This window comes from Ascaphus truei, chromosome 3 (genome assembly GCF_040206685.1).
Source record: "Ascaphus truei isolate aAscTru1 chromosome 3, aAscTru1.hap1, whole genome shotgun sequence".
Classification (NCBI taxonomy): domain Eukaryota; kingdom Metazoa; phylum Chordata; class Amphibia; order Anura; family Ascaphidae; genus Ascaphus; species Ascaphus truei.
Window position 1 is genome coordinate 102,888,097 of NC_134485.1, and position 27,295 is coordinate 102,915,391.

A 27,295-nucleotide genomic window follows, 5' to 3' on the forward strand; every position below is an offset into this window, starting at 1 on the left:
AAACCCACCCACAGACAGCCGTTTCGAACTTATCATGTGAGGTTGGTTATACTGGCTTTGCAAAATGAAGCTTAGGATAGGTTTACCATACTTAGGCCTGGGACATAGTAAGTTTAAGCGTCGCTGAGGCGGGCTGAGCCGCGCTGAGCAGATGCACAAAGCCCCTGCATCTGTCATCAGCGCGGCTATAGTTTCCCCCCTCTGCATGCGTGCTGATGCGTGCAGAGGCTGAGAAACTTGGAACAGGCAGGTTTGAAATTTGCCGCTCGGGGAAGCGGAGGAGTGGTCACGTGACCGCTCCCACCCAATGGGAGCGGGGGACTAGCTCCGCCTCCCGTTCCGCCTCCTGGCACGCCTCCGCTCCACCTCGCCTCCGCCACCTGAGCGCGCTCACTGCCTCGCCTGCAAGGACAGAAAAAAGCCCCATTTTCAGCAGGCGAGGCAGAGCAGGAGCGCGCCTCAGCGAGCTTCAATATACTATGTCCCAGGCCTTAGTTAAGTTATGGTGGGTAAAAAAAAAGTGACAAATACCCTCCACAGTAAAGCATATAGCAAATGGTAATATTACTGTATGCTCATTTGCATGTCTTAGGCCTCGGCCAAGGTTCTTGCTGGCGTGCGGAGGCGCGCTGAGGCTCAGGGAAAGCGGGTGCTTTCCCTGGCTTTAGACAGCGCGCAGTCCGGGGGCGTGTCAGTGACGTCACGGAGCTGGTTCGCCCTCATTGGCCGAACCGCTCACGTGACCGGCCCTGCGCTCCGGCAAGCGCTTGATTTTAAAATTTCCCTAAGACCTACGCTTCCGCGCGCTTGCGGAAGCGTAGGCAAGCCCCTACTAAAGCCGCTCTCATTGCGGCAGTAGGGGCTCACTGGTAAGTACCAGGGTGCCTCAGCACGGGTCAGCGCATAAGCGCTGACCATGCCCGAGGCCTTAGACAGGTCTGCAACCCTGCCTTTCACCATTATCAGGCTGCGGTCCCAGTGCGTTCTGTAGCACGCGTGCCCAGCGGGGGGCAGAGCGTGTACAGCGCTTCACCGCAGATCGCGGTCCTGGGACAGAAGCAGAGATTGCGACAGGAGAGGCATGGTGGGGGTTTTGCGGGGGCGTGGCCATGACCTCATGCAGTGGTTTGTTCTCATTGGCTGAACCGCTGGCGGGGGCGTGGCCACACCTCCGTCGCAAGTTCCACATACAATTTTTTTGTATGTGTAACCCTTATTCCCACCTCCCAATCTCATGTAGGGTCTTCTTGTGAATATACTGCTCTGGCTACATGTCTCAGTGTGGTGCATACCTGCTGGTAACAGGGGGCCCTGAGTCTCCCGCGATGGTATGGGGGAAGACAGGACAGGCTTCTGGAGTTGTGCCTCCATTTCACTGATTGGTGCAGCGCCTCCATCTCGTGCAGCCCCCAGCTGTATGGGGTGAAGTATCTGCAAGAGAATGATCCTCCCCTCCTCCCAATATACTCCACTCTCAGGCAGGAGGTCTCTTTTGTAAAATGCAGGATCCTTTATTGGTCTCTTCTTCCATTCAGTCTCCAGATAAAGCAAATGAAGGCTTCCACCCTCAGGATATCCCCTGAACGAACTTCCAACCAAGGGCCACAAGAGCTGTTCTTGCACTTCCCCTACCCTCTATCAGGGTAGGAGGGATGGTTAACACCTGCTCTCCCCAGAGGGAGGCCACAAGCCTGCCAGAGCCCTGGCAGCTTGGTCTGAGTAACCTTGCCCCTCTCACGGTAGGGACAGACTGACTAAATAGGAAGTTGCCTTGCAGTAAGTAACTCCAACAGTCACCACCCCTATGTCTCTAATTGGACACAGGGCCTGATGACACTGCCTTCGCTGACTCACTGCAATGCATGAGTGGGGAAAGCCCATGATGACTCCTGGCAAACCTGCCTTTACCAGGGATTACTGCACAGGAGAACAGAATAATAGCCCAAATCTTATCAGGACTACATATGTGTGAAAACTTGCAGTACAGCGCGGCTGCTTGACGCATGTACTGGGCCTGGACTGATTGGGGGGCGGTGCTTGTGCGCACAGCGCACGCCGAGGTGTGCGCTGTAGAACGCACAGGGACCGCAGCCTCACCCAGCACACAGCGCTTCCACTGCAGCAAGGGATTCTGGGATATATATATATATATATATTTTTGTGTCTTCAAATCACCAATATTTAATGAAACATCCCATTGCTGTTAGTTCAGTTTGGCTATTTAAACTACATTTAATGCAAACAATAAGTATATATTTTGTCTATGTTTTGCTTACATTACATGTGATTGAAGCCTCTCTAAAGAAGATATTTGCACTGAGAAGTTGCTTACCTTTCTTTTATACTGACTCGCTACTGGCGGTATAAATACACCTATAATAAAGACAAAACCTGATGCAAGGGCGGGGCTATAACCGACGCGGACCATAACCAATAGGAGCAGAGAAAGGCAGCACGTGGCATAGTACACAGCGGGGACCATCAGCAGGGGCGTGGTTATAGCCCGAAGTGGGCGGTGTCTGGACGTACTGTATGTCGTTCTCTGTTGAGTTGGAGAAAGGGGCTGCATCAACGCGCGGGCATTGGGGGTTGGAGTTTACGTGACGTCAGACTGGACGCGGTGGGCGGGGCTTCCCCGTGGAACCAATGAAACTGCGATGGGCGGGGCTTCCCCGTGGAGCCAATGAAACTGGAAATGGGCGTGTCTGCAGCCCCGGCATGTGCGGGCTTCCGGAGCCTGGTCAGGTCTTGGTGTCCTGGGTCCTGATCACTTGAGCAGGTACAGTGCTGCGGTGAGAGTCCGTGCGCGTGATCAAAGCTGCCTGCTGTGCACGGGGGCATGTCATTATATCAGCAGCAATGTGTGCTGTAAGAAGGTGTGAAAGGGGCCTATGTTTTTAAATGACAAAACCCCGTAAGAATAGTTATAACAGTAAGAAGCGGTTCAGTTTTATAATATAATTCCTTTTTTGGCAGCAATCTTTACAAACAGAGAGAGAGAGAGAGAGAGAGAGAGAGAGTGTGTGTGTGTGTGTGTGTGTGAAAATAGAATGATTACCAGCACAGGAGGAATAAAAGTACAAATATTACTTTATTAGAACATGAATAACACCCAGACTGGGTTCTGGTAATCATTGGGATGTTTTTTTTTTTCTTCACTTCTTTTTTTCCACCATAACGTTTTGAATGTCTACTGTAGTTATATCCACTTACCATCTTCAGCACTTGCCATCTTCTTCAGCACTTGCCATCTTCTTCAGCACTTGCCATCTTCTTCAGCACTTGCCATCTTCTTCAGCACTTGCCATCTTCTTCAGCACTTGCCATCTTCTTCAGCACTTGCCATCTTCAGCACTTGCCATCTTCAGCACTTGCCATCTTCAGCACTTGCCATCTTCTTCAGCACTTGCCATCTTCAGCACTTGCCATCTTCTTCAGCACTTGCCATCTTCTTCAGCACTTGCCATCTTCTTCAGCACTTGCCATCTTCTTCAGCACTTGCCATCTTCAGCACTTGCCATCTTCTTCAGCACTTGCCATCTTCTTCAGCACTTGCCATCTTCTTCAGCACTTGCCATCTTCAGCACTTGCCATCTTCAGCACTTGCCATCTTCAGCACTTGCCATCTTCTTCAGCACTTGCCATCTTCAGCACTTGCCATCTTCTTCAGCACTTGCCATCTTCTTCAGCACTTGCCATCTTCAGCACTTGCCATCTTCAGCACTTGCCATCTTCTTCAGCACTTACCATCTTCAGCACTTGCCATCTTCTTCAGCACTTGCCATCTTCTTCAGCACTTGCCATCTTCTTCAGCACTTGCCATCTTCTTCAGCACTTGCCATCTTCTTCAGCACTTGCCATCTTCTTCAGCACTTGCCATCTTCAGCACTTGCCATCTTCAGCACTTGCCATCTTCTTCAGCACTTGCCATCTTCAGCACTTGCCATCTTCTTCAGCACTTGCCATCTTCTTCAGCACTTGCCATCTTCAGCACTTGCCATCTTCAGCACTTGCCATCTTCAGCACTTGCCATCTTCTTCAGCACTTGCCATCTTCTTCAGCACTTGCCATCTTCTTCAGCACTTGCCATCTTCAGCACTTGCCATCTTCAGCACTTGCCATCTTCAGCACTTGCCATCTTCAGCACTTGCCATCTTCTTCAGCACTTGCCATCTTCTTCAGCACTTGCCATCTTCAGCACTTGCCATCTTCAGCACTTGCCATCTTCAGCACTTGCCATCTTCTTCAGCACTTGCCATCTTCTTCAGCACTTGCCATCTTCTTCAGCACTTGCCATCTTCAGCACTTGCCATCTTCAGCACTTGCCATCTTCAGCACTTGCCATCTTCAGCACTTGCCAGCACTGATGAGACTCATAAGGTCGATGTAACTGTGAGTAGGTTTACTGGCTGTGCACTTCTGTAACTCTGGCTGTGCTGAAAAGCTGAGTAATATGGCAGGCATAAGCTTAGGCCGCGGATATAGTAGGTGTGCACGCACGAAGGAGCACATGGTCAGCCGAACGATCTGTCGCCTGTGAGCCACAGTGATGGGGAGGCGTGGAGGTGGTGTTGCTGTGATGTCACGTGAGCGGTTCGCCCTCATTGGCTGTACCGCCCACGTGACCTAGCCATCGTACAACAAAAACAAAATTGTTTGTCTTGCGAAAAAACAGTTGCGCTTCATTGTGCGCGTGGCCGTGCGCTCTATGTCCTGCCTCATAGAGGCAGGGCCTTTTGTTCGCGGAGTATGGACGCAGCCTTATAGGGATCCATGTTAAAATGGATGAGAAGTAAAGAGTGACGCTGTGCTCATTTTCATGTCATTACCCAGAATGCCCGGCTGCAGTGGAAGCATTGGTTGCTGAGAGATAAGGGGGAAATACAGGGTTGCAGACCTGTCTGAGACGTGGCACCATGTGGTATTTTTATTTATTGTACATTTTTGGGATAAAAGCTTTTATTTATTTTTGCTATTTTTTTTGCTACAGTGCACAAACTGACCCTTAGGGCCCTACCTTTCAGTGAGTGTGGCCATTTTATGTATGTGTTTATACATGTATACATAAAAATATACAGACGGACAGGCACTCCAGTGGAAAAAAGGTGGTATTAAATGAGTCAATGTGCTGATAAAGGGACCATAGTTGGCTCAAACCCTTGGATATGTCTCAAATATTTTTTTTTCATTTATGTCCTGTGCTCTCTCCTTCCCTGGTCAATAGATTTTTGTGAAGGTTTTTATTTTAATATACATTTTCTATGATGCGTGCACTTGCCACAATGTGAGCTATGTTTTTTTTGTAAAGTGATATATATCAAATGGAAATATTACTGTATGCTCATTTGCATGTCTTAGACAGGTCTGCAACCCTGCCTTTCACCATTATCACACAGCACTTCTACTGCAGCAACGGATTCTGGGAAATGATATGCAAATGAGCACACAGTGCCACCTTTTGCTTCAAAACTAATATATCTCTATCTATATATCAGTTTTCCTGAAGTGTTCCCTTTCGATCCTGTTTTATCCTATCCATCCCCTCCCTTTCCATTTCCTATTCCCCTCCCCGTTGCCCCCATTTTTTCCCTTATGGTGTATAATCCCATGGATGGTTTCATCTATGATATGGTCCTTTATTATATATTTTAGCCTATATTTTCCAGTCCTGTCTTGCTAGTGCCATATGTGGTGGCATTTTTTAACAATTATATTGCCAATATGTTATTGTTATGCATGTTTAATGTTGACATATATTTTCCTTTGTAATTCATTCTTTAATTTATTGATATTATTTTCCATTTATTTTCTGATGTTTTTAACAGTAGTTAGTGGCAATATTTATTTATGTATTTTATCTTGATCTCTTAACACAATTATGGTTTTAAGTTCTGCTTTCTGTTTAAGTTAGCCCTTGTTCAATGCTTTATGTATTTATGTACCTATACAGTTTTGATGTTTGTTTTAATCATGTTTACATATTATTATTTGAGGGTTTTTTCCATTTGCACTGCTCAGTATTGGTTGCGCAGTAGATACAATTAAGTACAGTTGATTCGAAGAACCATTACAGGCTTTAAAAGGTTCACGGCTAGTCTGATACCTTAACCCCTGACGAAGGCACATGCAGTGACGAAACGCGTAGGGACCCGTATGCTGAGACATATTACGTCATCCCGTCACCACGAGCAATCTGTGTATCGAGACACTTGCTGTTTCTTAATTGCAGCTGTGGTTAAACGGGATACAAACAAATAGTATTTGTTGCAATTCCTATCCATTACCTTCTTGGTATTCTGGAGGTTTTCATATCATCTCTCCTCATCTCTCTTCTTCTCATTACTTGCCTTTAATACCTTATGATGTCCCCAATTCTTTCCGCCTCTCCCCTCCAGCATTCTTAGGCTAAGGCCCCGTTGCACGCGTTCGCACGGCTGTCTTGATTGCCGGCGGCGCGTGCAACTCACTGCACCGCGTTCTGCGGTCTGCAGGAAACTTTTTTCGGAGCGGGGGGGCGTGACCAAACGGGTCGGGTAGGCGGGGCCATGACGAGGGGGGCGCGGCCATGACGTGTGTCCGTGTGCTGGAGTGGAATATAACATTGACATATCTCCAGTTTAATCGGATGCTGTAAAGTCCCGTCCCGTCCACCGCCCCCCCACTCCCCCCTCAGTTTGCCCTGAAGCCGGGCCCCGTCCCCCAGGCCCTGCATGTAAATGAGTGTGAGGACAGGCAGTAGTAAATACATGTGTCCCGCTCCCCGCAGCCTCCCTGCTCCCCGAAGCCTCCCCTCCTCCTCCTCTCCTGCTCATTGCCAGGGTTTCCCCCCTTTCTCCCCCCCCCCGAATCTGCTTACACTGCAGACTATGAGGAGAGAGTCTGTGGGAGGGAGGAGGGGGGCTCCCTTGGTGCTGCTGCTGCTTTCCCTCTCCTCCCCGCTCCCCGAAGCCTCCCCATCTGATTGGCTCACAGCCACACCACGTGACACGTCGCCGCTTGGGATTACAATTCTCTTGAATCCCCTGGCGGCTGACGCGTCACAAAGAAAGACGTGAGGAGAAAGTAAGGGCTGGGACCCGCTGCGCCCGGCAGCGCGGGCGGCCACACGTGCGTTCCCCACCAGCAGGGGAATCCTCCCGAGCCGGTCTCGGTCCCCCCTGCCTGCACAGCTCACTACACGCTGTGACACGTCAGCTGCCAGGGGGGACCGGCTCGGGAGGATTCCTCTGCTGGTGGGGAACGCTCGTGCGGCCGCCCGCGCTGCCGGGCGCAGCGGGTCCCAGCCCTTACTTTCTCCTCACGTCTTTCTTTGTTTGTCTGTTTTCTGTGTAAACCTTATAGCTATCTTACTCTCCTTATCTGCCACCAGGCTAAATGTATTATGTTACATGCCAGATACATAGCCTACCAGGTACATTACCCAGTGTCTTACTTGGTTGTTCTAGGTCTTATAATTTGGGTGTGCATAATGACACAGAAACCATTCTGCAATATAAAGTAGATATCACTGTTATTTTATGGGTGCTATTTGTCTAGGGTTCCGTTTAACTTATGTGCAAATGCACAAAATATCCTCCTTTTTTCAGTTTGTGAATCCTAGTGTTTAACTGGATGTAGCTATTAGAGAGCATGGTCCTGTTGCTTGGCAACTGAATGCTATATACTGTTCAATAGAGCTGTTGCATCCTATCATTCCTGATGGTCACATGTGCAGGCACCTGCTAGTCACCCTCCTGAAGGACCCTACAGTGAGGGCATCCAGCTGCACTGAAGTATGCTGCTATTTTGAGAAGAGCAGAGAGCTTCTATCTACAGATAAGACAGTGGAGCAAGCCAGATAAGCTCTGTGAAGTGACTTGTTTATGCTGATTGGTAACTTCTGTGAGCCATTCTTTCTTTCTAGACCAAATTATATATATATATATATATATATATATATATATATATATATATATATATATATATATATATATATATATATTAATGTGAGTGCATCTATATTTGCTTTTATTGATATTTAACCCATTGAGTGCCATGGCTCCTTCGGCACTCAAGTGACGTGGTCACTTGAATAGTCCTTAATTGAAAAGAAGTCACCCCTCTTCCGTTCCTCATCAGCGTAGACGGCGTTCCCTGCAAGCCACAAGCTCCCCTAATAAAACGAACAGACTTGTTTTGATGTAGCTTCTACGTCACTGGGGGCCCGGGAGAGCCAATACCTATGACGTAGTAGCCATGTCTCAATGCACCCAAATGGTTAAATAAAATACTTTAACTATTGAGCTCACGCGTCTCTATTTTGCTTTTTAGATCTCTATTGTGCGTTTTTGTGCATCACTTTTTCCTCCCCTCAAACATCTGAGTTGAAAATGGTGGGATTTTGTGGCTTCTAACGGTCTGCACCAGATGTAGGAGACTGAATTACATTCAATGCTGTTGTTTTACCCCTTCCCCCTCCCCCCCCTCCTGATTGCCTTAATACAGAGTCCGCTATATTCCTTTCTGGGATGCCACCTTCAGTAGGTCTTGCAATAAATACAGGGTATTACAACCTGAACTTTTGGTGTACAGTCCTTAACCTTTACAGTAAGTGCCCATATGACATACCAGGTATGTTCATAGACACTTGCTAATTTTCTTGGGGCAGATTTGGAGAGGTCAGCCTATCCAAATGGAAGCAGAACCCTCTGCACATCAGTTTCCCACATTCAGTGCCTGCTCGCAATATGTGATTGCACTCACAACGCATTTATTTGTCAAAATAAAATGCAATAGATATACACTTGGTACGTAATTCTTACCCGTTTTATAAGGATGAGTTCTCGTGTGTCTGCTACACGCAATATTGTGGGATGAGTGTTGAGTCATTGGCAAAGTGCATATTAAAAAAGGAATCCATTTAGACCAATTAAAGCCAGCCCATTGTGTATTTTTGATCAGATTTTCATGTCCATGTCTGTCTTTATCACATTATCAAAAATCTTCCTACTGTATATTCTGTTTTTTTTAATTTTATTTTTTTTATTTAAGAAATATGAAAAACATTTATTCTCTCTTCAATTGTACATTTCTAAAAACAACCTTCAAGCATAATCCCGATCACTGCATAATTTGAACAGGTGCTGTTTTTTTTCTTTTTGTTAGGTGAAAGTTTATACTGAACATCATAATGTGCATTTTTGCATGCCTGCCTTTGAGCCTCAATTTGTAAAGCTATTAAAATATAGCTCTGTGAATTGGTCAATTCCACAGTCCTAACCTATTTTGGCCAAAATAAACGGGTATTAGTTTCCAGTGGTAGTTGAATTGGTGGCACTGTTGAAATAGAGGGGGGAGGGGGAATCCATATTAAATGTAAATCTGTATTATAAAGTAGCAGTCTCCCACGTGCTATTCCTGCTTCAGAAGACCTTCAGCTACGACATCCTGACACTTTCATGAAGTTCCGCCGTGGGTCTTAGGCCGCGATTATAGTGTGTGTGGCGTGAACAACGTATAGCGCCTCTATCAGGCCAGCCATAGTGCGCCCGGCAGAATGTAGTTTTTTCACATGCCGGCTGTGTCATGGCCGCGTCACGTGAGCGGTTCATCCAATGAGGGCAAACCAGCCTGGTGACGTCACGACCACGCCTCCCCATCAGAGTACACAGATCGCTTGGGCAACAGGGGCGCTCCCCAGCCATGTGGTTTTATGTACCAATTTTGTATTTCCTGACATAGTTGTATATCTTTGGATAAAGGCATTTTCTATTAGAAGCACAGTATTGCACCTACCTGGATCATTTAAGCCAGCAAATAAATAATACAATGAATGCTCCTTAGAGATTTCTTGTTAAAAAGCATGTTTGGTAGTAGGAAGGATTCGGATTTGTCGGTGTGGTTTTTAGCAAGCTTCATTTTTTTGACCAATATTGTTGTAAAATGTTTTGTACGGTGATGTGCACATTTTAAAAGCGATTTTAAAGCCTTGAATTTTTGAATTGCTGTTAGATAATATTTTCATGCCATAAAAAAAGACTGGTGTTTTTGGCTATGCAAACAAACTGTTCAAAAAGCACAGATCAAAGTCTGATCTTGATTAACAAACTACAGACCTGACAAATTTCACCCATATTCAGTGTCTCCCCCCACTTTCCTTGTTAAAGGAGCAGAAACAGGTATCAAATTAACCCCTTCATTCTGTCATGCAGCAGAGCAATCAATGTTTACTGCCTTCTTTTAAACAAGTTCTGTGAACCCAATGGTCGAAGTGGTTTAATGAAAGTTGTGTTGCTTAATTTAAACAAGATTGACATTCATGAAAAATTGTGACTGTCTGTGGACTCTATTTTAAGAAGTTTTAAAGCCGTAATCCGCCTAGCTAATCCCACCCCCCTCTTAATTCATATTTCCACATGAAGATGCGTAAACGTTTTTTTTATTATTTTTTTTTAACGGCTTAAAATTGCTTTTTGTGTTTTAATTAGTTTGGGAGAGGCACCAAACTTTCTGGAAGTAGTATGATCGTTCCCCCCAAAAAACTGGTACTGTGCTGAAAAGCTGTGTAATACGGCAGGCATAATTTGTAGGCGCCCATGTTAAAATGGATAAAAAGTAAAGAGTGACTCACTGTGCTCAATTGCATGTCTTTACCCAGAATCCTCGGCTGCAGTGGAAGCATTGTATGCTAAGAGATAATAGGGAAAGGCAGGGTTGCAGACCTGTCTGAGGCATTCAAAAGCACCACAGGTGGTATATTTATTTAATGTAACATCTCTCAAATACAATATAAGGCGCTGTGGTACTTAATGTGTGGACCTCAACCATAGTCTTTGAAAACGTAACGTTCATTCTAGCCAATTTGTCACAGCCAGTGACTTCTTCGGCTAACTTTAATACATAAATGTGGGTATGGAACTCCGTGGTATTTTGCAAATGGTGCCATTTTTGTGGATGCAAACGTTTCATACATCATTACCATGGACACATCACTCAATTGTTAAAGAATTATCAGTGTTAAACTCAAACTTTCTGTGTTATAGGCTGTTTAGAATCTAGAAGTCTCCATTCCAGAAGAGCGATGTTGCTGAACCCCGTCATCTCTAAGCTGGCAGGGAAAAGGGTAGTGTTGGCAAGTGGATCTCCTCGAAGACAGGATATACTCTCCAATGTGGTAGGTATTTGTATAACTTTCATATAAAGTATTATGGGCTAAAGATTGAACATGACTACCTGTAAAGTAAGTTAAAAGCGTGGTTCTCTTAATAGATGATAGATTGTAGAACCAGTTTATTAAGGTTTGCCTTGATGTGCTGACAGCCTTTCTATGTTTTTGTTTGTTATGTAATATATATCTTGCCATTTAAAAAAAACACCCCCAATAAATTAACCATTGATAAAGGATAAATTATATTTTAATTGCAGGTTTAATGTTTTTAAATGTCTGGTTGCAGCTTAGCCACAGTTGTGTGAACATGAATTTTAAAGGTATTGTACGATGATCTGAGTGTGCTCGAAAAAACTTCCATCAATTTGTTTTTAACCTTGACCTGTTTAGGGGCTTCGGTTTGAGGTGGTTCCATCTTGGTTTAAGGAAACTCTTGAGAAGTCCTCTTTCTCAGCACCTTATGAATACGCAGTAGAAACGGCTAAACAGAAGGCCCTTGAAGTTGCCGGGAGAATGCACGTGGTCAGTATAATCTGCAGAATTGTTGATGTTTCTCAATGTTAGATGTGCTGTTTGGAATATTCGTTACATGCATTCTCCATCTTGTATTCCAGACCAAGCCTTGGCAGGAAGGTAGCTAAAATACTACTTCATTTGTGTCCCCTTTTCAGTTGCACCTTCTTGACTACTTCATTACTTTGTACTCATCTGTCCAGTTTGTTTTCCTTGGAATTTCAGTGCTCAAACACTTCCACTTGAACTGCTGCTGCAGAGACTTGTAGTTTACTACTTTGCTGTGGTTACTTTTTGGGGTTGATGAGCAATTTACAAAACAGCATAATCGTCTCTTTAAAATGAATGAGGTCTTGTGGGGTGGGCAGTTAGAATTCATACAAACATTTTTATCACAAAACACATCTACAACTGTGTATTTCCTAGTTTTCCACATGGCAGTGAGCACCAAAGTTCCACCCTATAGCTGAGATTGGACAGAAACGAGTCTACTTGTACGAGGACCATAAGTAGTCATGCCTCTCCTTCCAATGTGTTTTTTTTTGCCTACGGCCTGAGGTTGGCTGTTTTTGTCATTTTTCTCTAGTTTTGGGCTTACCTATCTGCGTCCTGTAGTCGATCCAAGGGAGTTCTTGCCTCGCTCTCTCTCCTTCTGAAGCCATGATGTATCGCACTCCAATGAGTTACTGTTCGAGCAAGCGCAGAAGGGGCTATGTTGCACTGACGGCCTAGGTTGCTGCCCTGTTATGGTGAAGCGCGCCATACACACATAGATGTACATGTAAAGTGGTACCATTGTGACACGACACGTAACCACGGAAAATGTCAAATGGTTTGCCCGGCTTCTCTCAACGCTGCCATGCTTCCCGAGAACACTGCAGAGCCTGCATGCTGCTGTTTTGAAGTGCTGGGACGCTGCCTAGAGTTTATATTGAATAGATGCAGCCTCCTCTAAAGGAGCTGTACCTAAGGGTTTCAGGTAAGCCCCAGGCTGTGTATATAGGTTAGTCTTCTGTATGTATTCCATTTTATTTTTCTAGGTATGAGATGAGCTATAGTTTACTACCATCTGCGTCCGTGCTCCAGATATTCAGCCAGCAGAAGAAGGAGCTGGAACATCTTACAGAGCTGGCTATTAAGAAAAAAGCTACACGGAAAACCAAGTACTGCTTTGTTTGTGATAAGCCAGCGTTGGAGAATAAAAAGTTCTGTGAGGACTGCCTTGGAGACCCGGCTAAAGATCCAATGGAGCCAATGTCCAATTTCCTGTCATGGATGAAAGAAACGCGAACGCAAGGCATTGAAGCAGCTTTCTCAAAGTCGATGAATAAAGGTCACGCTAGCCTAGACAACAAGCCTAATTTTCAGAGGAATCGGAGGAACAATTTTGTGTGATGGATGCAGACATTTGCAAGATATGCAGAAAATGTTTGCAGGTGGACTCACCAACTTTCGACCTAGATCTCATAGAATCACTTTTATAAAGGCTGTGCAAGAGATTTTACAAATTAATGACAAATCTTTACGAAACCTAAGGGTAGGATGTTGAGATAATTAAATCAACCAGATAAGGTTCCATGTCTAGAAAATTAACAAGGATGAATCCTTTCAAAGAAAAATATGTGGAAGTCTGGGAGTAACCCCCAAAGGTTGATGCAGCAATTTCATGGTTCATTAGAAAAACGACTACCAGTTGATGATGTAACGTTTTTTCGGGACTATGGATAGACTGATGGCGAGTGCGTTAGGAAAATTGTTGGTTACAGCAGGGGCAAATTGCAGGCATCTGTGGCAATAACATTCATGTCAAGAAGTTGTGGATTGCAAATATGGAGAAGTAAAAAGATCTGGGTATATCTTGAAGATTGTTAAGAACTTTGGTTCTCCTGGAATACTCTTCTACAAAACGGCGGTAGTATCCGCAGAATTCTAGGAATGAGCGTAGCTCCATGACATTTCCGGGTCTTGGCCATTCCATCACGATTCAATTTTGGCGGGATCCGTGGCTATCCCCTCGGCGGATACTATATGTCCCACGTAGGTCACTGAGGTATGGCAGAATCAACATTTATCCAAGGATAACTTCAGACCTTCTTGCCCCAGTCAATCCAACACCTTCATTAGCCATACCTCATGTTCTTCCAAAGTCTTGCCAAAGACAATGATATCATCCAGATAAACGAGACATTCCAATTCTCCGATTTGTCTTTTCCATCAACCGCTGGAAAGTTGCTGGAGCTCCATAAATGCCTTGGGGCATGCGAGTGAATTGGTAGAAGCCATGGGGGCATACGAAAGCCGTCTTCTCCTGGTCTTCTGCACTCATAGGCACCTGGTAGTATCCAGACCTCAAGTCCAATACACTGAACCACTGACTTCCCGATAGCGCATTGAGAATTTCTTCAATTCGTGGCAGGGTATACTGAACAGGTATGGTATGGTTGTTCAGGGTCCGGTAATCGACACACAATCGCACCGACCCGTTCTTCTTCCGCACCACCACAATCGGCAATGCGTAGGGGCTACGGGATTCGGTCACGATGCCCGCCGCTTCCATCTCTCGTAACACGTCTCTCACATCCTCCACATCTCGAGGGGCGATATGACGGGATCGTTCCCGAAACGGAGTGGTGTCACTTAGCCGGATAGTGTGTTGGGCGTTTCGGCTACAGCCCACATCCATTTCACTTGTGGAGAATACGTCCTTTCGTTCTTCCAACTTGGCAGTCAAATGAGCCCTCCATGCAGCGGACAAGGCGGATTCCCCGAAGTCAAAGGCCATCTCCGTGGGCTGCTCCGGCGGTGCTGCATCGTCTACTTGGGTGGACATCATATCAACAGAGGTAACAGGGTATATCCGACACAATCGTTGTCCTTGGTCTAAGGGCATGGGATAGGGAAAGATGTTGTGAACATATACCTTGACGTTCATAGGCATTCCGCCCTTCCACTCTCGGATTTCAGGCACAAGTCGGTAGCCGCGATAGGCATCCTCTTCGGGCGCACTTTCTAAGGAGAAGAGCTGATCGGCTTCGTCTCGCTCTGGGTAACCGCATTCCGCGTACATGACTTCTACTCCCCCTGGTGGAATCACTGTCACTCCTTCGTGAGTATTGAATAAGTCTCCGTATTCTACTTCATCCAGGTTCAGACAGTCTTCTTCCGTCATACTGGGTTGGATGGGTAGAGCCTATAGGTGTAGTTCACAGGCCTCTTTTAGGTATGCTTGAAATACTGCATGTACCACGTCGGTATTTGTTCCTAGGATGATCAGAGCGCTGGGATGTTCTTGAGGCTCGGGGCATATCGACACCTCCACGTCCATTGGGTGGGACTTACCAGAATTCAACTGTAGTATGGCCAGCCGAAGCTTCACCACACCATCGATGGGGTAGTCCTCATGACTGAGTGCCCACAGTCTCATGGTGTCCGCAGTTTGCAATGGCAGGTGACTCAGATGTTGATCATAGAACGAGCGATACACAATGGTCACTTGAGACCCAGTGTCTAATAACGCGGTTGCGTATATGCCTTCTGCGAGGATGCATATGATGGCAGCTGGCCCCACACGAACGTAAGTGTACATGGTTACGGCTTCTCCAGTGCTTGGCGGAGTGGAGCCCTCGGAAGCAGAAGAGGGGATTTCTTCAGTCTGCGCCGTGCAGGTCATGGCTTTAGGTGGATCGGATCTGACCTTTCTGGTCCCCTGGCAAGCGTTAGCAACCGTTTTACTATAACTAATAACCTTGGTACTCTGTACCACACAGTAATAGGCATAACTATACGTATAGAAGTTCACCACCCACATATCAACATAGGTGTCCCCAAAGTACCTGGGTGCTGGGCACCAATTCCCTGATGTCCCTTATGTCCAACCCCACCCAAAGTGTTGGAGATAGCGCTATCCCGGTGAGTGTTAGTGCACTACTATAGGTACCTGCCCGGGGCTCCGGCACCCGGGTACCGCAGTATAACAGAATGGGATCCGCCTGATCCGACGTGCCGCCCGCCTACGCGTGGGGTGAATTCCAGCGTGGATAAGATCACCGTACCGTCTATATCTTGGGGCTGGTCCTTCCGCAGGCCGCAGTCACTGCGTGGCGGAGTCCTCCGTGAAGTCCTCCTCTGCTACCAGACCCAGTGATCAGGCAGCGCAGCAGATGAGTGTTTCCTTGGTCTAATCAAACAGCTAAAGGGGCAGATTCTTTACTTAAGGCCCATCCCTAAAGTACCACAAGCTGGGGCAAAGATAATAGTTATCTGGGACTTAGGGGGTAACTAGGCCTAGTGCCAGGGGCTACTGCTCCCTGCACACACACACACCCTAACCCAGCTCCAACTGTCACTCTTCAAAACTGTTTTAACTGTCATCTCACAGCTTCACTGGTTGCCTAGCAACATGTAAACTGCAGCCTCTGAAGCTGCTATACTCCTATCTAATTGCAGCCGCCCTATTGGCTAAGCTGCAGCATGTGACAATCCCCTGAGGGATACCTTGGCTACACATATATATTATACACACATGCACTCACCTTGGGCGAGGCATTTTAGCCACAGGCGAGCCGTCACTCACCCGTATTCTCCTTGTGCTATCTGCGTAGCGTAGGAAGAATAGAGCAGAGAACAGAGCGGCCTGAGTGCGCAAGGTAAGGAACTGAGGTGGGCGGAGCTTTGTGTGGTTGAGGGCTCATCCAATAGGAGCATGGAAGGGGCGGGGCACCGCCAGGCAGGAGCCACCATGCATGTTCCGGGGGCTTGGCAGCGGGTGACAAGCGATACCCGCGGGCACATGAGGCGGAGGCTGGAGCAGGTACCAGAGGAAGGGGGACACACGTTCACACCAACCACCCCCCCTCAGAGCCGGGGCAGATTTCCTGGGCCGGGAGGCTCGGACGGCGGTGACAGTTGGGCCTGACCTCTGACCGGGCCCCAGCTGTCCCGGTGCCGTCAGGCTCCACATTTCTTCCCCCCCCCCTGCAGCAGGCTCCGCTATTGCTGTGGCCTCCCGTGTAGGCCCTGCCCCCACTCCAGAAGTTTGGCGCGCGATGTGCAGGAGAGGACGTGATCTGCGATGCAGGGATCGGGGGGATGTGAGGTGGAGGGGGGGAGAGGGTGTTGTGCAGGGGTGGGAGAGGGTGATGTGCAGGGAGGGGGGTGTTATGTGCACTGCAACAATGGCTGCGCTGGTATTTGCTGTCGGGTGGCTCTGCTCTGCAGTTCCCCACTGCTCCTTCCCCTTCTGGTTACCCTCGGCCGGCGGAGGCCATGTTCTGGCTGGGTCTCCACTGCTGCTTTTCTTGCACTGGTGGAACGCCAGCCCGGGGCTTGCACTCCTCTAGACCAGGGGTGCACAAACTATTTGAGCTGCGTCTCCCCCCCCCCCCCCTGCCTGCTGCCCTCCATGCTCGTGCCCCCACCCCCTTTACCTCTTTTGACGCCGCGGGATCATGTGACATCATGTCAATGACCCCGCTGCGTCGTTTGGCACAGTGTTGCTATGGCGACGCGTCAACATCAAGCCTCTGAATCCCGGTAAGTGAAGTTGCAGGGGCCTCACGTGATCTCCCGGCATTTAATTTAAATGCCTTGGGGAAGAGCGTGGGGCCTCTGCAACCGCCCGCGCCCCCCCAGAAAAATCTTGTTTGGCACCCCTGCTCTAGACCACAAGGTCTTAGCTGGTGCAAGGAGATGAGGATCCTGGTGGGGGAGGTAGACAGGCACAGGCTGCTGCTTCTTCCTTGGCTGGCACGGCTCTCAGTGGTCTCTTCATGCTTCTCCAGCCGAGGAGGTGGAGGGCGGCGAATCAAACTTTGTGCCTTTCATTCCCACATTTTGCTATCTGGAGGTCTCTGCAGCTTTCCACATTCAGAAAGTGTTTTGAATGTGTTTGTTTGTGTGTGAGAGCCGGAGAGAGGGGGGAGCCCAGATGGAGCCCCTGCAGTGGACCACACTACAATATTCACTGTATGCCCTGGCTCTTTGCGCAGCTTTACATCGATCCAAGTGCTGGAAAGACCGGGGGCGGTGGGGTGACACCAAACTAAATATAAATTAAGAAAATAAATTTAAAACAATTCTGGTGGCTTCGGTTTTCTTCCTAAATGCCACTTGGATTCCCCTTCTGGGTGCAAAACCTCCAGCTCTGAATTGCTGCAGCCCTCCGAGTGTAACCATGTCATGGCACTTAGTGTCCCGTTCTCATTCATACATTTTAATATAATAAATGTATTTCAATTAGGAGAGGCTAGCTAAATTAGATTTATTTGCATTAGAAAATAGGCGTTTAAGAGGGGATACGATAAAGAAGTAGACATGGGAAGGATGTTGATCCAGGGAGAAATACAATTGCCAATTCTTGGAGTCAGGAAGGAATTAATTTTTCCCCTTGGATAATGTGTCACTTGGGGTTTTTTGTTTGCCTTCCTCTGGCTCAATATACTGTAAGTACAGATACAGGATAAAGTATCTGTTGTTAAACTCCACGTGGTTCGAACAACCGGAAGTTGCCTCCGAACTTTGTAATGTAATCAACTCCTTAATTGATTCATTAATATATGCAAATTTCCTTGTTATAAATACTATGGAGGGGCATCCAATGGGTATCCCCTGATGAAGTCATCATAGATGACGAAACGCGTAGGGCGTGGCTAAGACTGAGGTGTCACTTTCCCACGGACATTACCACTGCTGTTTGAGAGACACTGCAGGCTGTGTGAGGCTAAGAAGAAGTTTGGATCCTTTTTCCCCCGGTGGCGCACTGATCAGAAGCAGGGAACTGAAGGTGCTGGTTCCCGGAGGGACTTCCTGTGCGGGGCACCCGACCGGAGGGACGCCACTTCCGGTTGTTCGAACCACGTGGAGAACAAACAGGAGAAGGATACCATTGCTGATATCGGACGGCAGTACTGGCTTATGAGAGCCTATCTCAAACCTGCTTTTAAACCGTGTACCTTTGTGAGTGGGCATTTGACTGTTTTTATTGTTCTATAAACTAAATTGTTATACTTTAATGCACTAGGTGTGCGCCTGTTTCTTTTCTTTTTTCATATATATATATATATATATAATGATTTTTGTTTTTGTTTTTTCTCCTTCTTGGTGATTTTGACGTTGGACTGAGTCTCTGTTTGAAGAAGCTTTGCCCAGTGTTCACGATTCATCACTTTTACAATTATATTTAGTTAAGTTTTAGAGTTGAGAATTATTAGAAATGTATTACTAGAGAATTATATCACTTGCACACTGAGGTGTCTTTGGCTGATATCTTATCCCCTATTTTAAACTGTACAGAACAACATTTGGAAGATCTTACAGCAATCCACAATTCAGGAGAATCCAATCTGAAAGCAGATTTTGAGAGTTGAAGAACAATAAGCCCAGGAGTATAGTCTTCTCAAATGTTATCTTCGACCAGCTTGAGATAAAATGGTGACTTTCCCAAATAGATCTGATGGCTTCAGCAGAGAACTGAGAGCATTCTACTCACGGAGTTTCGATCTAGACACCTCTTCTATAGAAGCCCTTCTATTCCGATGGAGTTTCTAATTGGTGTTTCCACCAATACATCTGACCGAATCGTTTTGCCTGAAAGAATCTTGCAATTAACATCCGTAACTTCAGCACATGGCATCTGAGAACTGCAGGCACTATCCATCAAGAACCTGTTCCTTAATTGTCATCAAGGCATGGCGGTCCTTGGGCCAGTTCAGCAACTTTTGCTAAAAGTAATTCCCACTTTTCATCTAAATCAGGAATTTGATTTGATCATCCTTTTGCCCAAATCCATCAGTGATAAATGGGTCCAGCATTCACTGAAGGTTCAGGTAAGCAGACCAACTTTCTGTTCTCCCTACGGGAGAAAGAAGAAGACAGGCCACCTCTAAATCAACAACAAGCCATTGGATCATAGCTGCTATCAAAAAACCATATACCATTCAGAAAAAGCAGACTCCAGAAGGTTTAAAGCCAATTCTGCAAGGTCCATTGCCACATTTTGGGAAGCGAAGGCACAAACTTCCCCTGTACAGTTATGCAGTTTGGACTTCCATTAATACTTTCGTAAAGTGCTATTGATTGGATGTCCACGCCTCAGCAGATGCATGTTTTGGCCAGAACGTCCTTCAGTCCTATTATTGTTCCAAAATAATATAAACTGAGCTTTATGATATATCACTCTGTCGTCTTTATTTTAGTACCCCCTTTTCTTGGCACTGCTTTGGCACTTCCCTACCATGGGGACAACCAGGAAAAAAGTCTAGTTGTTACGTTACTGTCCCTTTCTTTTCCTTGGGCGTCTAACTCCATCTAACTATGAATATTCTCACCTTTTGACATGTTGCATTGGAAGCTCTTCTGCTCATTGTGTAAATGTGTTAGACGACAGGAGTGACCTGCATGTTTCATTTTATTTAACAAACTGAAGGGCAGAGGATAATTACATATATTTTTCTTTGATATTTCAAGAGCGGGTAAGTCGACAGGTACTGAGAAGTTGAGGTCTGCTGGGAAATTAAAGCTGCTCATATTGCTTAAATATTGGTGAATAATTTAGAATACATCCATGATAAATTGATAAATGGGGCTGTCAAATACATCAGCATGTTGTACTGTAACTGCGTCTCTGTTTAGTGCCATCTGTGAACCAATATAATTTATCATGGTAACCCACTATCCTCCAATTTCTCACCCCTGCTCTTTGAGTTTATGAATGCTGTGCTAGAATGTTAGTTTTTCTCAGTTTGAAAATAATTCCAGGAATCCTTAAAAGATGGGGGGGAAAAATTATGAATTGTTCCTTTAAACAGGTTTGAAGCAGGGGGTCTTCGGTGCTGAACCCCATTAATTTCAGCTCCGGGGACTCCCTGCTTACAGAGATACCTCTGTAGGGGGTGCCAGTAGCTGCTCCAGCTGAGGTAGCTGGGGTTTAAAGCCAGTAGGAAGCCAAACCTATCTGGCCCACAGAGTGCGGGGGAGAGCTTCGAAACTGCATTATGTGAACCCTGGTAGCGGAGCGGCTGCCGGAACCCCCTATGTAGGTAAGTATCTCCAGAAGTAGGGGTTCCCTAGAGTTTAAACTAATAGGGTTCAGCATGGAGACCCCCCCTAATTAAATTGAATGTAAAAAAAATGAAAGCAAAAGAAAAATAATGGCATGGATTGCCGCTTTAATTAAGATGACTGGCAAGTGAGAGTTTTAAGAAGTACCTTTCTTTTTGCCTCATTGGCGTCTGCTGTTTTGTGCAATGCATTCCAGCATGTGATATTTTTATTATTGGAAGGTTGTAGCACAACAAATTAAATGCAGGATGAATTTTTTTTTCTTCTAATTTCAGAAGCACCTTAAAACCCCTGATATTGTCATTGGAGCAGACACTATTGTGGTAAGCTGGAAATACAACTTCATAAAATACAATCTAGGCATTTAGTATCAGCCTTTGAATAAACTATTTTACTCTCAATGCTTTCTACTAATAAATATTTGATTTTGTTTTTGCTGTGGTAATCCAGATGATGAACTTGTTTGGTAGTTGGGTATTTCCCCTTTCTCACCTTTTAGCTGGTTGCAAAACTTTCTGTAGTTTAACATTTGGTTGTTGCTAAATAAAAATCATTTTATGTCAGGACTATCTTGGCTGCTGTAAAAAAAAAATGGAAAGAAACAGACATTCAGTCGGGCACACAAGTATTTCATCTAGATCAGCTGATAAGGTCAAGAAACTGTAGACCTCTTCTGCACCCACCAACATTATAGAATTCACAATATCTTCTCTTTGCATTATTCTACCTGCATCTAGGAGACCGTTTAGAGGTCTGGATTGAAGTGTATCTAAACAACCTCATTTATTAAATGACGTAAGACTTTGGTTCCAATCCTGAGTAAACTATCATGACATAGTAGGTCGTATTGTTGTGGTATTGAGTTTGATTTCATAATTTAAAACAAGCTTAATTCTCCTAATTAAGTAAAAGTGACCCCAATATTTTTGGGGGCTGTACTCCAAAATGAACTCTTGTACACATTTAGCTACCTTGTACATAGGTAGAGAAACACCTACTGTAGGGCATGTATTTCTGCGTGTTAACCAAGATATCAAAAGTATGATGTCTATTGTAAGGCCTGGGACAATAGTAGTGTGAGCAAGGCTGAGCGCTACTCATACTCGGCACTGAGCCCCTGCAGCCGCAATGAGAGCGGTTTTAGCAGGGGCTCGCGCACACATGTATGTATGTATGTATGTCTTTATTTGTATAGCGCCATAAAATGTACATAGCGCTTCACAGTAGTAATACATGTCATATAAATAACAAATATAAATAACACATCATGGGAATAAGTGCTTCAGACATACTGTAAAAGTAACATTAAGGAAGGAGTCCCTGCTCCGAGGAGCTTACAATCTAATTGGTAGGTAGGGAGAACGTACAGAGACAGTAGGAGGGAATACTAGTAAGTGCGTCTGCAGGAGGCCAAGCTTTGTGTCATGTGTCCATGATTATCCAGTGCTACTCATATGCTTCTTTAAGCAGATGTGTCTTAAGGTGGGTCTTAAAGGTGGATAGCGAGGGGGCTAGTCGGGTATTGAGGGGAAGAGCATTCCAGAGGTGTGGGGCAGAAAGTGAGAAAGGTTTAAGGCGGGAGAGAGCTTTAGATACAAAGGGGGTAGAAAGAAGACATCCTTGAGAAGAACGCAAGAGTCGTGATGGTGCATAGCGAGAAATTAGGGCTGAGATGTAATGAGGGGCAGAAGAATGTAAAGCTTTAAAAGTGAGCAGTAGAATTGAGTGTGAGATACGCGATTTAATCGGAAGCCAGGAGAGGGATTTCAGCAGGGGAGACGCTGAGACAGATTTAGGAAAGAGTAGAGTGATTCTGGCAGCAGTGTTTAGGATAGATTGTAGGGGAGACAGGTGAGAGGTAGGAAGGCCGGACAGCAGGAGGTTGCAGTAATCGAGACGTGAGAGAATGAGGGCCTGAGTCAGAGTTTTAGCAGTTGAGTAACAGAGGAAAGGGCGTATCTTTGTGATATTGCGGAGGAAAAAGCGACAAGTTTTAGAAACGTTTTGAATATGAGAGGAGAATGAGAGAGAGGAATCAAGTGTGACCCCTAGGCAGCGTGCTTGGGCTACTGGGTGAATGATCGTATTTCCAATAGCAATGTGGAAGGATGTAGTAGGGCCAGGTTTGGGAGGTAGTATAAGGAGCTCTGTTTTTGCCATGTTGAGTTTAAGTCGGCGGATGGCCATCCAGGATGATATTCCAGAGAGGCATTCAGAAACTTTGGTCTGTATAGCAGGTGTAAGGTCAGGGGTTGAAAGGTAAATTTGTGTGTCGTCAGCATAGAGGTGATATTTAAACCCAAAAGATGTGATTAGGTCACCTAGAGAGAGTGTGTAGAGAGAAAAGAGAAGGGGTCCCAGGACAGAGCCCTGGGGTACCCCCACAGAGAGATCAATAGAGGAGGAGGAGGTGTTAGCAAAAGAGACACTGAAGGTACGATGGGAGAGGTAAGAGGAGATCCAGGATAAAGCTTTGTTCCGAATACCAAGAGTATGGAGAATGTGAAGGAGAAGAGGGTGGTCCACGGTGTCGAATGCTGCAGAGAGGTCGAGTAATATGAGCAGAGTGTAATGACCTCTGTCTTTGGCAGCGTGGAGGTCGTCAGTTATTTTAGTGAGGGCTGTTTCAGTAGAGTGAGCAGTGCGGAAGCCAGATTGTAGAGGGTCTAGTACAGAATAGGTGTTGAGAAAGTGTAGCAATCGAGAGAATACAAGACGTTCAAGGAGTTTGGAGGCAAAAGGCAGGAGGGAGACAGGTCGATAGTTAGAAGGACAGGTAGGGTCAAGCTTGCTGTTTTTGAGTAATGGTATAACGGTTGCATGCTTGAAGGATGAAGGAAAGGTACCAGAGTAGAGGGAAGAGTTAAAGATCTGTGTGAGCATAGGGATTATAGAAGGAGCAAGAGGTTTTAGGAGATGGGAGGGAATGGGATCAAGAGGGCAAGTGGTAGAGGGAGAAGAGGAGATCAGCAGTGATACATCCTCCTCCGAGATAGCAGAAAAAGAGTCAAGAAAGACAGGAGGAGAGTTGGGAAGCATTGTGGGATGGGAGGAGGCAACAGATGGGATGTTCTGCCGTATGGACTCCACCTTATTCTTAAAAAAGTCAGCAAAGTCCTGAGGTGAGATGGAGGAAGAAGAGGAGGCAGCTGAGGGTGGTCTGAGTAGAGAGTCAAAGACAGAAAAGAGACGGCGTGGGTTAGACTTGTGTGTGTTGATTAGTGATGAAAAGTAGGTTTGTTTAGCCTGAAAGAGGGCAGAGTTGAAACAGGATAGCATAAATTTGTAGTGAACGAAGTCTGCGAGTGTATGAGATTTCCTCCAGAGGCGTTCAGAGGAACGAGTGGAGGAACGCAGCATGCGTGTGTGGGAGTTTAGCCAGGGTCTGGGGTTAGAAGGGCGAGGACGGCAGAGAGAAAGTGGGGCATGAAGATCAAGAGAGGAAGATAAGGCAGAGTTGTAGTTCCTGACCAGGTTGTCAGGGTCTGAAGCGGAACTGAGAGAGGAGAGGGAGGAGCGTAAAGTGGAATCAAGAGCTGGTAGGTTAATAGAGTGCAGGTTTCTGCAAAAACGAGGGCGAGATGGAGATGGAGATGGAGAGAAGCGAGAGAGAGAAAATGAGATGAGGTGATGGTCAGAGAGAGGAAAAGGGGAAATGGAGAAGTCGGAGAGAGAGAAGTTTTTAGTGAAAACCAGGTCTAAGTAGTGGCCATCCTTGTGGGTGCTGGCTGCAGTCCACTGTTGAAGGCCAAAAGAAGAGGTTAGAGAAAGAAAGCGGGAAGCCCAAGGGAGAGAGGGGTCATCAATGTGGCAATTGAAGTCCCCAAGGAGAAGAACAGGGGAGTCTGAGGAGAGAAAGAAAGAGAGCCAGGATTCAAAGTGAGAGAGAAAGGCAGAAGGGGGATGAGTAGAGGAAGGTGGGCGATAGATGACCGCCACATGGACCGGGAGAGGAGAGAAGATCTGGACTGTGTGAGCCTCGAAGGAGGGAAAAGCAAGAGAGGGGGGAATAGAAATTGTTCTGTAACGGCAGAGAGAGGAGAGCAGGAGCCCCACGCCTCCACCCCTGCCATCAGGGCGTGGAGTGTGGGAGAAGGAAAGGCCACCGTAGGAGAGGGCAGCTTCCAGAGCAGAGTCAGACTGAGTGAGCCAGGTCTCAGTTATAGCAAAGAGAAGCAGGGAGTGAGAGAGAAAGAAGTCATGCACAGAGAGGAACTTGTTAGAGAGGGAGCGAGCATTCCAAAGTGCACAGGAGAAAGGGAGAGAGGAGTGAGGGTGGCAGGGGATGGGTATGAGGTTAGAGGGGTTGACACCAGAAGGAGTAGAAGTTGCATGTGGAAGGCGAGGATGAGAACAAGTAGAAATAAGGCAGGGACCAGGATTGGGAGAGATATCCCCAGAAGCAAGGAGGAGAAGCATGGATAGAAAGAGAATGTGTGAGGATGATTTGTAGGGGTGTGTTTTAGTGCAGGCGGCATAACTGTGTGGTGACAGAGGGCGCAGGTAAGAGAGGAGTTCATGTGAACTGAGAAGTGGTGAAGTAAGGAGAGATGGCGAAATATGAATAGAGTTAGAGACATGAGGCTGGTGGAAGGAAGTGCATAATTTGAAAATAAGTGAGGTTACAGTAAATATAAAAAGTAAAGGTGGCATCACAGCAATAGTTAAGTGTTGAGATGTGGAGTGTGGGATGATAACCTTCTTTCCAGCGTAGTTCAAATGCAGGAATCAGAAGCAGTAGATGGTGTCCACTTTTTCCACTTCTTTTTGAACTTCCTTTTTTAAACTTCCACTACTTGAAAGATTTCTACTTAAAAGCATTTCTGCTTAAGAGCAAAGGCTGCTAGCAGCAATGGCTGTTGTAAGTTTACTTATATACATTTAGAAAGTCACCTGGTTGGTACAACAAACATAATTAGCACATGTGAGGGTAGTTAAACCAAATTGTTTTTCAAAGGTGGGTGTTGTCTTGCACAAGTGTGAAAGATGAATTACATTAAGGCAATAGGGGGATGATTTCTACACAGACAATTTGAGATGTTTTACCTAAATTGAAGTAAAATTAGCTAAATAGACAGCAGGGTATGAGGATTGCAGGACACACAGACAATTTGAGATGTTTTACCTGAGAAAAGACAAGAGATGAGATGAGATGAGAAGCAGATCAATGGTCCCAACTTCCTTTTTTAAACTTCCACTACTTTAAAGATTTCTACTTAAAAGCATTTCTGCTTAAGAGCAAAGGCTGCTAGCCTTCCACACATGGGGAAGCGTGTGTCTCAGGAAGTTTTCAGATTTGGTGCTCGCCGGAGCGCAGGGCCGGTAGTCACGTGAGCGGTTCGCCCAATGAGGGCGAACCAGCTCCGTGACGTCACTGGCCCGCCCCCAGACCCGCCCCTGACACGTCCACGGACGGCGCGCTGTGTAAGGCCAGGGAAAGCACCACTTTCCCTGAGCCTCAGCGCACCTCCGCCCGGATAAAATGACTATGTCCCAGGCCTAAGAAGTTCCATATTAACAGCACTTATCTGAGATCTGACTCCAAAAGACTGTTCAGCAAAGTATCCGGCTGTTCCTCCTTCTCTTACCGTGCACCCCAAAACTGGAACAATCTACCGGAGACTCTCATAGCCACCACCAGTCTAAGTTCTTTCAAAACTAAAACTTTGGTCTGTAACTATTACATACGCCTATAACATGTAATATCTTTAACTGTGCATGCAATGTCTTGTATATAATGTATAACCTTGTTCACTTAATGTAACCATGTATTTGTCATCATAACTCTATGGCCAGGACATACTTGAAAACGAGAGGTAACTCACTGTATTACTTCCTGGTAAAACATTTTTATAAATAAAGGGCAAAATAACATTATAGGTGATTCAAAGTCAACTGTTTACTTATTTTCTATAAAAATACAAAACTTATTTATACTGCGCCAGTGTACACAGTTTACTGTAGTATACAAAACCATACCGGGAGGAATAATACAATTTAGTAACAAGTGCATAATATATAAAAGTAAACATTTTATTAAAAGAGTTTACCATTTAACTGGTGTATTGGTAGGCAACCAGAGGGGGAAAAAGTACATGGAATTGCAAATGTTACAGGGCAATGTTTAGAAGGTAAGTATGTATGCAGTGGGTCATGTGGTCATTTATAATGGAAATGCTTCCTTGTAAAGGTGACTGTAACTAAAAGTGTGTGCGCCACTTGGTGGGCAAGGACAGACAGGAAACGAGAGAGAAGAATACCATATAGTGTAGTATGTAAAAATAAAAAATATATATAATATTTTCTCAGCAAATATAGAATCTTACAACGGTAATGGAGATATCTGTATCTTGGTATATCTGTGATGTTTTCGGGCCGGTTAGGGTGAAATCACTGCTTGTCTAGGCTTTTTGTATGTTCACTCCAGGTCCCATCTAGCTCCATTCATGTACATTCCGGTTTGCGTTCCACCAAGGCTGTGTTTCAAGGTCCTTTTCGGATACCGCTCTGTACGCTCTCCGGCCTTTGCACTGTTTCACCACTGCTCAGTAATGCCGCCTCCTACGTGTTTCGCCTGTC

General features: G+C 45.8%; 1 protein-coding gene across 3 annotated transcripts in view; it reads left to right on the forward strand.

The window, feature by feature from the left end:
• The first annotated feature begins 2,648 nt into the window (after positions 1 to 2,648).
• The window catches only part of ASMTL (acetylserotonin O-methyltransferase like), a 46,930-nt gene continuing 22,283 nt past the window's right edge, over positions 2,649 to 27,295 (forward strand). Inside the window, exons 1-4 of one of the 3 annotated variants that reach the window (XM_075594619.1) lie at positions 2,649 to 2,779; positions 11,022 to 11,152; positions 11,537 to 11,668; positions 20,992 to 21,039. In XM_075594619.1, the coding sequence (XP_075450734.1) occupies positions 11,060 to 11,152; positions 11,537 to 11,668; positions 20,992 to 21,039 (273 nt within the window). In that variant the 5' untranslated portion in view covers positions 2,649 to 2,779; positions 11,022 to 11,059. Of the gene's footprint in view, positions 2,780 to 4,836; positions 4,922 to 7,808; positions 7,882 to 11,021; positions 11,153 to 11,536; positions 11,669 to 20,991; positions 21,040 to 27,295 lie in introns of those variants that run through there. The other 2 variants (XM_075594620.1, XM_075594618.1) reach the window with 2 other exon arrangements.